The 13,505-nt window shown below is 41.9% G+C and overlaps 1 protein-coding gene across 1 annotated transcript; it reads right to left on the reverse strand.

The window, feature by feature from the left end:
* Positions 1-3,131: 3,131 nt before the first annotated feature.
* Positions 3,132-12,862, reverse strand: ATF3 (activating transcription factor 3). The gene is made up of 4 exons (XM_082305915.1): positions 12,748-12,862; positions 7,915-8,158; positions 6,857-6,964; positions 3,132-5,947 (listed from the first exon to the last, which is right to left on the reverse strand). Exons 2-4 carry the CDS (start codon positions 8,152-8,154, stop codon positions 5,750-5,752), a joined length of 546 nt encoding a protein of 181 aa, XP_082162041.1. The 5' UTR covers positions 8,155-8,158; positions 12,748-12,862; the 3' UTR covers positions 3,132-5,749.
* Positions 12,863-13,505: the final 643 nt, after the last annotated feature.

The following is a 13,505-nucleotide window of genomic DNA, read 5'->3' on the forward strand; positions in this document are numbered from 1 at the left end:
CAAGAAAAACTGGGTGACAGGAATGATCAAGGATGTACAATGACTACCAAAAAAAAAAAAGATGACTGGGTAGGCTGGGACTCTTTATCTTGAAAAAGAAACAACATATAGCAAAGATAAAATGATGTGTCATGGAAAAGATGGATAGGTGTTCATTCTTCCAATTCAAGAATGGAAGGGCTGTCAAGTAGAGTTACGGGGAACAGGGTCAAAAGAAAAGGAACTGTTTTCTTCTGCTAAGTGGTGATAGCCCTATGGAACTCACGACCAAAAGTTACTGCAGATGCTGGTACTGTGGATGAGAAACTGGTCAAATACTTGAGAGATCGATCTATGGAAGGCTACCACCTAAAGGAATCGTGTCAAGCTTGTGTGACTCACGAGCTGAAAATAGTCGGAGTGTGGGAAAGCACCCAGAGGAAGCATACTTGCTGTGTTCTTATTCTTCCTTGGACAGCTGCTTTTGATCACTGCTGTAGAAAGAAAACTGGGCTGGGTGAACCTTTGGTCTGAACTGGTGGAGCTGTTTAGTTGGGAATGCAGGCAGCTACGTGACATGTGCTAACCTGAGGAGCTGAACGATACCCGAGCTGGCTTTAAATGAGCTACCTCAGATGCCAGTAGCAGCCTGTCCTCTGGCTGCACGGAGAGCTCATCCTCTCGGTGGCATCAATTAGCCTGTGCTGAGTTTCTTGCTGTCATCACTGGGATGTTCCCAGTACTAAGCTAGCTTATAGAAAAGTATTGCCATGCTACGCTACTATTTGCTGTGTGGGCATACCTACTGTCTAAGCGGGCATGGTGGTGCACCAATTATTTTGGCAGAGTCTACAAATATGAAGTTGCTAAATTCTCAAAAGCAGAAAAAAAGGATTCTAGCTTCAACTCTTGGTTGGTTTTCATTTTCTATTTATTCATTTCACAGGTCTAATAACTTTTCTGAGTGACAGCTCTAGTACAGTTAGCTTTGGGGTTGAAAATCATTAGGTTCATGCATCACTGTCAGCAACAGGAAAGCTATGCAACCAGAACTGATGCTGTATCAAGAATAGACTCCAGTGTATTCTCTTTTAACTGTGATGGCTCTGAAGATCTAATAGCACTGAAAATTAGTAAATAACTATTTTTATCACTAAAGTCAGCAGTTCTGACTCAGAGTGTCCACTAAGGAAATGAACTTTGAGTAACAGGATTTTTTAAAAATATTGTCACTCTTTATCTTAACTACACTTTAAAAAGGAATGATGTCTATTATAGAAATTAAAATATTATATTGATGTCATTACAAACTAATGAAGAATGTTACTAAGTACTTATGTAAGTTAATATTATTGCACATCTTAATGATGTGATTCTCGGGGTCTCCAGTTGGGGGCACTGGGCAAACATAGAAACATGGCAACGGCCAACATGAATGAGGCTTGTACCTAGTCCTGTACTCTGCTGGGGGAGGACACCACAAGAAAAATGGATGCGAGATACAGTTGTCATTCTGGATTTAGGCATTTTTTAAGATTTCGTTTTCAAAACTCTTTTGCTACTAGCAAACAATTGTACTGTTTTATTTTCATTACCCATAAATAACCCAGTTTCTCTTGCAAAACTAAGAATCAGTGATATTTTTTTTTAAAACCATCCCCTTAACTTCATTCTAATGGACCCAGGTAGAAAAGTTATTGTAAATTTAAACTTGTTACCATTCAGTTTCATTAAACTCTTCTAGCCTAGCATAAATCATTGGCTCTACCTACCTTCAGTATTCCTATTTATTCATTTACATCAACGGAAGAGCTAGACAAAAGTAGAAGATGCTCCTTATTAATGTACAGTGTAAAGCCCAGCATGCTTTAAGGTCTGCACGGGCCTCTACACACATAGATTTAGCATCTAAAACAAGACCTAAGGAGAAGATAGAACGTATTATTTTGTTCAAGGAGTATCAATTATGCTGATACGACGTATTATTTTGTTCAAGGAGTATCAATTATGCTATTAGGAATATGTCGGAGAGACCAATGGTGGTTTCATGGTTTCAACTCATACCATGTAAAGAAAATATAAAATACCAGTTCAGGAATTCATAGCCCTGATTTTGTCAATAAGGTTTTCTAAAACAGGCCAGGTAGATGATTTATAAATTTACCAAATTAAAAGTGAATCGGGTATTCAAAAGTAAAATTTGATAGCAGCTATAGGAGAATGCATGAAAGGGTGACTATACATATTGGGACTGCATATCTGTAAATGGATGTACTGATAAGGAAAGTAAACATTCAACATTGCCAGGCTCATAGTAGCCTAGATCTTTCCTCCAGCTGATATTTTTAACTAGATTTTGCAACGCTGCAATGGATTTCCTGGTCCCTGGAGCTCCTGGCCTCCTATCTGACCTCTGTGTTACAAGTTTTGGCTTCAGTCCTTTGCAAGCGGTCATAAGTTTTCATCCACATCACCGGCTGTCAAAACACAGGGACTTCTGTCTGGGTGTAGATACTTAGTTTTGGAAAGGCAGGATAGAACATTTTGTTCGTCTTTCCTCATGCTTCTCCGCACACACAGAAACACACAAACACACACAGAAACAAACCAAAGCCCTAATCATGCTATACTTCTTTAGTATCTTCCGTGTAACCATAGAAAGCAATCTATAAATATTAAAGCTTCACAGCAGCAAAAGCATTAAACCCATTAGGTAATCAGAAAGCTGAAATAACTATCAGCTGGATGGCTGCAAGGTTAGGAAAGGTTCAGGAGTTCTAATTTCCAGTCCTTTAATCTAAACCCTAGGCCACAAATAAGAAATTAGCCTGGAATTAATGATCAACCTTGAAATAACAAAACTTTGTTTATACCTTGACAAGCACTGAAGAGTACCAATTTCACTTTATAAGACACTTACTGTTGCAAAGCTCTAAAATGTGTTTGCTTTTTAATATCTCCGTGTTGTTTTGAGAAAATGAAGTTGCTCCTGGACCTTGAAGCTTAGAATGAATTAAATGACACATGAATAAATATATATTAATTCTTTTTTATTAAAGTATCAAAACAAACTTGAGAATAGAAAACAAACTGCTTTTAATGCATTTTAAAGGTTCTCCTGAATAAAGTATACTTTAAGAAAACTCATGCAACATACTGCTCTTGTCTAGCTGTTTAAACTTTTTTTTTTTTGGGCACAGTCAAATGAACTTGCGTACCATCATTTCTAGAGTAGCGTGCAGGAGCACGCATGCACACACGCACATACAAGCAGTAGAAAGCAGCTATGACTGCACAGATAAAGAAATAAAAATAGATTATCTTCTGACAATAGTAGTGGTACCATATTAACATTTGGCATGCTAAGTAAATAACATCAAGCAACAAAAGCATGACGCCTGCGTCACCAGTGATACGGTTAAAAGCAACCATACAAATTCCCTAAGGGAGACGTGAATTCTGTCATTATATTCTAGTCTCTGTGGTAACCCTTTATAACAGTATAGGAGGCAAACAGTTTTGTCTGCTGGTATTGGATGCGCAAAAGGCAAAGCCAAGGTGTAGGACACTGGGATGATGCCTCGGTTTTGTATTTCCACATTACAGAAGTCAAATACCAAAGAACATAGCTTAACAAGTTTATTGTAACACACTTCATGTATATCCATTCTCTGATAAACAGCTGGCCCACTTCCCTGTGGAACTTGCCATCTGAGCCAGGGAAGCTGCAGCAGAGGCTCCAAACTCTGCCTACCGGACACGCGCTGAAGTCAACGGAAGCTCCTTCCACCACACAGAAAGACAATGGATTCTCAGGACAGAATCGGACCTGGTATGTCATCTTTGTAATACATTCACTTTTCAGATACATGAAGTACATATCTTTAAAACGTGATATAGGACATTACAATATATCCAGCTCTTAGGAAAATGTACTAAGAAGTTCTGTTGCAGAATATAACGATCATATAAGGATCAGGTATGATATCTGATAGACTCATCTGGGACTTGTAGGGTAAGAAGCTTATGGCTGAGGTATCTTTTAATTTTAGCCTTTAGAACAAAAACACAATTTAAACACTGCATAACTGGTGTAAAATATTATGTACTGTAAGCTCCATTTCTTATTGTCTGCTTCACTGAAATTGTGACATCGAGCAGCTAGACACCACTGATGGAGGTACAGAATTTTGGAAGGCACAATATCCCCACTCAATCGTTAAGGATATTCAGTGCCTCATCTGTGGAAAAGATGAAGGATAAGTGTTTTCAATAGTGGTGTCTCAAATACAACTGGTGAAGTTTAGGAATATATAATATTAAACACCAAGAGATAAAAGTAAAAAGACAGCGCAACACTTGTGTTTTCAGTTTTATCTTGCTTGCAGTATTTATTAACTTTACTCATTACGATATTAGTGATAAATAAGGATAATATTTTCTTTTACAAAAAATTGTAAGGATATATTTTATAGGATTAAACAATCTGAGAATTTCACAGAAACATCAGAATTTAAACACTCGTAGCTCCAACTGTTTTGTCCAGCAGCTCTTCTACCAGTTCAAAAACATCTACGGTTAGTATTTAATAAAAAATAAAAACAATTATTCACTACATCAAAACTCTTGCCTCCTTTAGACTCTAAGTAACACTTTTGATTGACTGTAGTTGCCACCCAAACGTAAAATAAAAGTAGCTGCAATCGTAATTTTTCCCTCTGAATCACCTGGTGAAATCCTGACCAGGATGGAAAAAAGCTTTGTCAAGCTCTTATGCTTGTAAGAGCTATCTGCATAAGCAGACCCACTGATGTCCATGGAACCTCTTCTGTGAGTGAGGGTTAATAGCATGAATTAAGGCTTGTAGGATGAGATCCTAGATGACTTTTTTTTTTAAAACTATTCATGATTCATGAGCCTGGGCTTCAGTCCTGCAGTTCTTTACTCAGGCAAAACCTGTATCAATATCCCTCCATAGCTAGTTTCCTCTTTCCAGTGGGTCCAATTCACCAAGTGGTGGTACCAGCTGCTCCTCAGCAATTCAAGGAAAAATTGTAGTCCCCAAAGGATAGTAGGTGGGGTTCCAGCTCATAAAATACAAACTTAGCTACATGGACATTTTGCAAGAAACACTTCTTTGTCACACCTACTAGGCTTTTCAAATTCAGTCTCTGAGATGAGTCATTGAAAAAACCCACACAAGTGTTGTGAAAAAAAAATGACAAAGCTTAGTTGGAACTAAAGGCTTTTGTGTGTTTGTGTATGTGTGTGTTAGGTTAGAATGCAATGTTCTGTATCAGTACATTCTGCCAGAAACTTTCCTCCTGGAAACTTCAAAACTTTTTAAAAAATACTCTCAGTCTGCTTTCCCTACCAGCAACAAGGAAAAGGAGTGTCCATCCAGCACAGCTGTCTGTACCATGTGCATCATCGGAAGTCATAGTGTTCTAGCACAAACGTCGTGAGTGCAGATACTGTGTACTAGCAGAGAGCTAAAACTTCTGAAGCTGTTGTCTGTAGCTCCTAGGAACAGCAAGTATGACAGGTGCAAAACCTATATTTGAGGCAGAAGACTCTTCAATTTGATTGAGACCAGATCTTCCAAGGGGAAGAATCGCTGTCAAGCCAAAATGATTCTTTCTGCTTAAGAAAGCAATCTGCCCTTCCTAAAGGCTCTTGACTAATAGAATCCTACACATTATGTCAGATCCTCCATGGATTCTGGTAGTTGTTAAAAACACTATAAATATTTCCATGTTTGCCATATCACTTAACCTTGTAACGTGCCTTCTTTGATCTGTTGAATAAAAAGATTCCTTTCATCTTCAGGTGTCCTTCCGTTTTGTGCCCGAACTATACAAGTGGGCCTGTGAAGATTTAGCATGTATATCAAATGCTGCTTCTCATTCTTTAGCTCTTCAATCTGGGCTTTTAATTCTGCATTGATAGTTTCCAGCTTTTCTGATTCCTAGTCACAAAGAACAGACACAACTATTAGACTGAGTAGTTAACTGCAATGTTTATCTAATAGTTGCAGTCTTTTATTGGTGGGAAAGCATGTGGCTAGCAGAGAAAGAAGTTGCATGTTCTTAGTGTCCTGTAATGATGAAACTATACATCCCCCAGTCGGTAACAGTCTGAAAACCAGATTGACAGTTACCTTCTTTGGCCTTTAGAAAAGCGTAACGGAAGTTGAAAAGCTGAATTCAGACTTGTATTCACTTACAATGACAGGTATCCAAAGCATTACTGCGATCTTCTGCAAAATTATTCTGAACTTTTTGGGTCAAAAGTTGACCCCAAATTATCTACGCTTCTTATTAACTCCCTGGAACATCATGTCACATATCTGTAAACCCATGTTAAGCTAATAAAGTAAGGACAATAACTTTTTTATTTTTTTTCCCCTCCCACCCCTGAATATAGGAACAGACAGGCCTGATGCTGCTGTAATATAGTTTTATATCATGGCAGAGCAGGTGAAGACACTACTGGGGTCTTAGGACTGGGGTCTTAGGTCTTAGGGTCTTGTCGGTGTTTGTAGGCTCTTGGTCTCCACAACGGCTATTATATGAAATGCAATTTTACTTCTTTTTGTGTTCAATGTCCACATTCAAATTCTTATTATCCCCATAGATAAGATGGGTCACTGAAACAGTATCTCTTTTCACTCCTACCATGCTTTCACTTTTTTCCAGTTTTAACCAGGTTTGATTTAATATATAGCATGTTCATTTTTCTGTAACTCATGTTTTGACAGGTTTACAGAGTTTTGAGTGACACCTTTCTGTACTTCCTACTATGACAGGGCCCCTGTGCTGTCCGTTCAGACCCTAGCAGGATGACAGATTAGGGACAATTCAAGCCAGTCACTTACTTTCTGCAAACATTCTGTTTTTTCCTTCTTTTTGTTTCGACACTTTGCAGCAGCAATTTTGTTCCTTTCCCTTCTTCGCTTTTTCCTTTCATCCTCTTCAGGAGAAAACTATCCCATAAAAACAGATACATACAGTCTGTAAGATGTCATAAATACTCAACCTGTATTTTGATAACTTCTGCATTTTTAAAAGCAACATGGGTAGTGTTGTCAGTGCTCACATCATGAGTTACATAAGGGTGCGATTCTGACCTTGCTTGCCATACAGTAAAATGGTAGTAACTCCATTAGAATTGTCAATAAAACCCTGACTGGAGTTTGGATGGATGTAATCCATGTGATGGCTCATTTTAAATCAATGGTACTCAAAAAAACTTGCCAAGCATCTCCCCAGGCTGCCTCCCACACCTCCATCTCTCCTCCATTTCCCGAGGAGGAAAAGGAGCGAGGGGCATGGGGAGCAGAGCCGCGGATGGGGCATGAATGAGGCAGCGAGAGTGCAGCCAACTAAAGGCCGTGCCGAAAAGGGGATGTTAACACACTTCTTCAAGCTTTGTTTTGCTTCCTGTGGAGGCTCAGACCAAGGTGTAGCTATTTCCCTAACTTAAGCTATTTCTCCACTTCATAAGAGAAATGTTTTTCATGGAGACTATTTATGTTAAAGTAAAAACCTAGTGTAGACATAGCACGGCCGTGTCTACCTCAGCGTAGCCCACGTGGGTCCTACTGCACTGTCCTCACTGAAGTAAAGCTGCAGTGACTTATTCCAAGTTCAGCCAAAAGCAGGCAGGAAAACCAGATTAGTGCTTGCTCTAATCACTGTAAAACATTGGCCTTAGTCCATAATCAAAAATAAAATATCCAGCTATACGTCTCAATGGAAATGAGAAATACCAAGGGGTTTCACAGAAACACGTAACAGAAAGCCAAGCAACAGGCTTAAACGGATCAAATATGGCGGAGAGAGTTGTCTGTAGTTGATATAATTACTGGTCTTGTGGTGAAACTTTATTAGAGAATTAATCATTCACACTGAAATTCTATTTAAAGAGTCATACCTCTGTTTTCATGATTGATGTTTCAATTGGCCTTTCAGAAACGGTCACCGTGTCCAATGTAGAAGACATCCTGTGGGACTGACGCTTATTCTGAATGGCGAACCTCAGTTCCTCTTTCACCAGTGGGGTTAAATTTGTGAAATCATCAAACCCCAGTGACCCTGCAGGGGACAAAGTGGGAACAATTGCGGAGGCGCTGACTTCTAATGCAGATACCTGGCCTGAGTGTTGGACCATCATTTTGCTGAAAGGTAAAAAGAGATAATAATAATAGTCTTTCAACAACTTTAGAAAGGCAAATAGTATCTCCTAGAGGTATATTTTATAATGTGAAATAATACTGTATTTCTTGCCTTGCTTCAGTCCCCGTTCCCCGTCTACTCCAGTCTCTCACTAGAGTCAAGCAGTTAAGAATTTGGTCACTAGTAAAAACTTCTACTTCAGGTTAACTTCAAGTTGGTATTTATAAATAATAATAGTGTTAGCACATCACACAAGCTCTAGATCTTTCTGAAACTTAATATGGAAAAAAATTGTGTATATGTATGTATACTTCAAATTTTTAAACTGGTAATGTGTGGCAAATGGGAATTGAGTAAATAGGAAGAGAAAGAGAATAAGGAACAAAAAATCAGAAAGCGAAGAAATATTATTATTATTATTTAAAGCACAGAAGGAGTTTAAAAGTATCTCCATCCTCAGAGCTATACCACCACAAAATTTCAGCTTCAAATGGACAGAGTGTACCTTGATCTCAACTACCTTTAGGCAAAGCTCAAAGAGTTCTACTAGGAGCTGAAGTCTGCTAACCAAGGCAGAACCTGTCACCAAATTAGCATGCTCAGTTTTACACAGAGTTGCAGATCTGGCTATAAACTCCTGAAAAACAATTCACAATAACAGCCGGCACAAAGGTGAAAGTCTGTACACACTCTGGGGCTTCAAAGCACAGACTGAGTTGGAGAGATTGAGTCATGAAAAACGTGCAGCCGTTCATTTCATTCCTTCGCTCTTGTAAAATCTGAAACTGTCCTCATTCGGCCTTAACAAGAGGCCTGAAATTCTTAAATATTTATGGTCAGATCTCCTGCAGATATAAAACAGTGTGACTGAAGAGACTTCAGGGGAATTATGCAAATGGACACCCATGGAGGAACCTCATTTACAGTAGTTTTCCTCAGAAAATGAATCGACCCAACAGTGCTCTCTACTTTCCTCTTTTTAGTCATTCTTACTATTTTTTTAGCCAGTTTTGGAGGGAGAGAGGCCTCCTCTGTGTTTTGTGAAAATTGGTGACGCCACTGAGGGAGAAAGAGGCAAAACTCATCAGTCAGCCATCCAGTCAACACTGTGGGCAACCTAGCTAGCCAATGCAGAGAGCTCTGCACAACACAAACCATCTCTTACCCAGAAGAGGTGAGATGAGAGGTCTGGAAGAAAGCTGAGTGTTTTTTGTGGGTGGCCCAAGGGACAAAATGTGCAAAACCACAGGAAAACAGATTGTATTACTTCCCTTATTCATAAAGTGACTTGTGTTAAATTGGATTTACCATGTTGGTTTTCCAGCTTTATTTGGTGTGTAGGTTTGGGTTTTTTTTTTTTAATAGCTGTAATGGGTAATTACAGTATGTGTTACCTACTCTTGATTAGAACTGTAATAATTATAGCAAAGTCAATTGTAATTAACTTAGTGCAGGTAAGCAAACAGTTGCCTCGGGGCAGCAGCGTGGGTAAGTTAAATTTCCACATGGTCAACCCAGAATTGCATAGTTCCCCGTACGCTACTTCTGTAACCCAGCAAGAAATGTTTGGGGTCATGTGCCTTGACAAGAAGATAGATTTTGCTCAGAGATATCTAAAAATACACTGTAAATCCACACCGGTGCAAATGAGAGTAGAATCTGGTTCATCGCTAAGGGAGGCAAATATAAAAATGTGAGGACAGCGAATGGCCAGTTGGTAGAAAATGGCCACGTCCAGCTGCAGAGACTCCCTCACTTCTTCCTCACCCAGTCACCACAGAAGAACTGAAGATTTCTAAGAGTCTGGGGGTGAACTCCTGAACCCAGTGAAATCAAAAGGACTTTTTCTGTTGACCTCAATGGGGGCTAGGATTTCACCCGTAGTTATTAAAGATGAGGAAATTATTTGGAACAACTTGTTATTCAGAAAGACCTTGGGAAATTTATGTAATTCTCTTCAGAAAGCCCCTGCTCATGAGTCACATTTAAAGTACTGATACGGTTTAATCCTATAATCTCAGGAAGCTAGCAGTTACTCTTTTCCAACAAGTCAGAAACAGCCCTATAATTTCCAGCTGAAGTCCTCTCAGTGTTATTTATCATTTATCAACATTGAACCATTCAACTCATTTAAACAGGCTAATTCCAGATGACACCGAACCCCTCATTGCTAGCAGAAATTTTAGCTATTTTCACTGAATGTCAGTCTCTTTGGCTCCCAGTGATAGCTTCATTCAACAAAGTTAATTCTGTATAATTCAATCAAACCAGGAGTCTTAAATTAACAGTAAAACAGTTTCTCCAGCCTACAAAATAATTAATTGGGCTAATCATTTTCCAGCACTGGTGGTTTATTCTATTATTTTTCAGTTTAGGTGAACTTTTAATTAAGGCCAGCAGCAGCACCAGAGGAAACCAAGAATGTTTGTGTCTTAGTAACGTGTCTGAGACAAATTGTGTTAATTGTGGATTTCTATGAGTTAGTGCTAGGTGTACCACGAGCACCAACAAAACCTTACTTATAATGTCCTCAGGTACTCTCATCCATCTGTCATTAGTGAAAAAAAAAAAAAAAAAAAAAGAGGAATGGGACTGTGCCCACAGGGAAGGGAAGCACAGAGGGGGAAGTGTCCTTGACTGTAGAAACTTGCTGCTCTCCTGCCTGACCAGCTCACTGACCTTCCAGACATCCTGAAAGGCATCTCTATTTATTCAGACTTTAGGGAAGGAAAGGCCTACCAGGGGGCTGAGACTCGTCTAAGGATTTCTGCCATGAGCCGAGTCCCATTTTGCAGAGCTGTTTGCCACTGATTTGCTTTCCTGGGGCTCTTTCTTGGGGCAGGGCTTCTGGACAGTGCCTAGGAGGGCAGGCTTCCAGTCTACCACTGAGATTCTTAGGAGCCACCGTGAAACAAATAACAAAAATCATCAGCCTTTTGTCAAACGTACTCAGTAAGCTGATTAGTTTCCCTTTTCATAACAACAAGGTAGATGTTTTCCAGTTTCTGAGGAACAAATCTGCTTTTAGAAATGTTTTACAGGAATGAAAATTAGATTTTGCTATTGAAAAATATGCAACAGGTTGCCTTTCCTTTTTCCCCAATTTTTGTACAAGTTGTACCTCTGTCTCTAAGCCATGAAGAGCACTATCTCATTTTCTCTGGGTTTGCAAAGGCTGGGGAAACAGTAGGAATAAGAATATCAAGCTTTAAAGTGTGATTGCATCTGGGCCTTTCTGATACAACCTCTGTTGACTTTGTTAGGCCGTGCACATGGATCTCGGCTCCAGGCTGGTTTGAGCCCTTCTGAAGTTACTGGCATTGAAGGTGCTGAACATTCCACAGACCTGACTGGAAAGGCACAGCTTGTTCCCCGTGTTAGTTAATGCTTCATTACTTTACCCTTAGTTTCGGAATTCTCCAAAGAGAACAGCTTTTCTGTTAATGGTACCCTCCCGATTCAGGTAGATTCAAACTTTTTGTTTGTTCTTTTGCTGATGATTCTTTCCACCTACAGTGAACTTTTACATCTCATCTGACAGTATTTTAATTTCAGGACATACTTCCTAGCTGTGCATTTCTATTATTTAAGGGTATTCCTGTTTGATGTTAATATTAAAAAGTACTACTTTCAGTCTTTTCTCTTTCGCTTAGCTGCAGATGGCTGACTGTGCCTCTTGGTTTTATTTCTTCACATGAATTCCTTTTCCTCTGGTGCTGATGCAATAAACCCCGATAACCATTGAGGTTAATCTTAAACAGCATTAAGAGCAATTACAGTTCACAACCTCTGTGCACGCTGGTTGACCTTACGCTTTCTGACATCCCACATCATTCCCGAACCATTTTCTGCTGCCTTCCAGGGCTTCTCAAAAGCTCTTACCAGGAGAAAAATTGATTTCCAACAGGAAACTCGTTCTCTGAAACGAGTTTGCTGTTGTGTCACGCCTGACTTGATTAGGCAACAGTTTAGCAACCGATCTTCTTCATGTCAAGACAGGGGGACAGAAAGAAAAGTGAATGTCTCTGGCTCACAGCGAGAGTTCCCGCTCATTTTATGTATGTGTAATGGATGTATAGATATACGCGGCAGCGGCGGGTTACTCGCGGCCTGGCCAGTTCGGCTACAGCTCCTCAGCCCCTGCCCCTGCCCACCCTGCGGGGCCGCCGCCGGCGCCCGGCCGCGCTCCCGCATCCCCGCCGGTCCCGGGGCCGCCGCCGTCCCCCCGCCGCGGCCGCCACCGCGCGGTGCCGAGCGGCGCTGCCGGCCCGGGGAGAGCCGGGGCTCGGCGGGCTCCCTCCCGGCGCTCGCATCTGGCGGCAGCCCGGGCAGGGGGTTCCCCCAGCTGCGAGCGGCGGGAGGCGGCCGGCGGCGGGCGGGCTCGGGGCTCGGCGGCGCCGGCGGCTTTCCCGGGGCTGACGGGAGGCGGCGGCACCGCCGCACCCGACTCGGCTCCGGCGGCGAAACTTTTCCTCTCCGCGGACCCCCCACCCCCGGCGGGCATCTCTCCGTGGCGGGACAACCTCCCACGGAGCTCAAACCCCCCGACCCACCGACACGCAGAGTCTCCTCGTCTCCCGCTTCTACCTACCTTCCTCCCCCTGCTGCTGCTGGTTTCCCGGCCGGAGGGAAGGGGCTCAGCACCCACCCGGCAGCGCTGCCTTTCCCTCTCCTCCGGGAGAGCAGCTCTCGCCGCTCCCCGCTCCTCTGCCTCTCGCCTGGGTTGCATCACCCCCCTTATATAGCCGAGCGGGTAGTGCTGGTATTTACTCTGGCGGCGAGTCCCGGGCTGATGTCATGCTATTAATAGCCTCCCAGAAAGAGAGGGAGGAGGGAAGAGGAGACCGTGGCGGTGATGCAAGGCTTTCCCCGCCGGCACGGCTCGGCGCGGCGCGGCACGGCGCGGAACCGCGCCGTGCCGCGCCGCGCCGAGCCGTGCCGGGCGGCATCGCAGGTTCCCCCGCCTCGGAGCATCCCTCGGCACTCGGACAGACCGCCCCCCCCCCCCCCTTCTCTCCCCCTTTATTTATTCTTTTTTTTTTTAAAAATCGACCCTCCGGGGGTTTCTTTCTCCGGGCCGTTTTGCTGTGGAGAATAAATCAAAGTCCCTCTCACAACAAAAACAAGAAAAAAAAAAAAAAATAAAAAGCGGAGATTGTGTAGTTTTTGAAAGGACTGAAAAATGTGATCTTATTCTACGGGAAAAAAATTGTTTAACGCTCCCCCTCTTCTCCCCCCCCCCCGCCCCGTGCTGCTTTACATGACAGCTAAAAGTTCATTTTACATGAAGAGGAAGGCTTCAGTTGTTACTCTGAGGAGGAAAGACCCATTTAATGAAATGATAGAAAG

This window comes from Platalea leucorodia, assembly GCF_965183815.1.
Source record: "Platalea leucorodia genome assembly, chromosome: 3".
In the NCBI taxonomy this organism is placed as follows: Eukaryota; Metazoa; Chordata; class Aves; order Pelecaniformes; family Threskiornithidae; genus Platalea; species Platalea leucorodia.

Excerpts from the sequence above, each read along its gene's own strand:
- ATF3 (XM_082305915.1), bottom strand. The coding sequence starts at position 8,154 with ATGATGGTCCAACACTCAGGCCAGGTATCTGCATTAGAAGTCAGCGCC. Across the intron at positions 6,965-7,914 it reads CATCAATCATGAAAACAGAG|TTTTCTCCTGAAGAGGATGA; the intron begins GTATGACTCTTT and ends TTTATGGGATAG. Across the intron at positions 5,948-6,856 it reads AAACAGAATGTTTGCAGAAA|GAATCAGAAAAGCTGGAAAC; the intron begins GTAAGTGACTGG and ends CTTTGTGACTAG.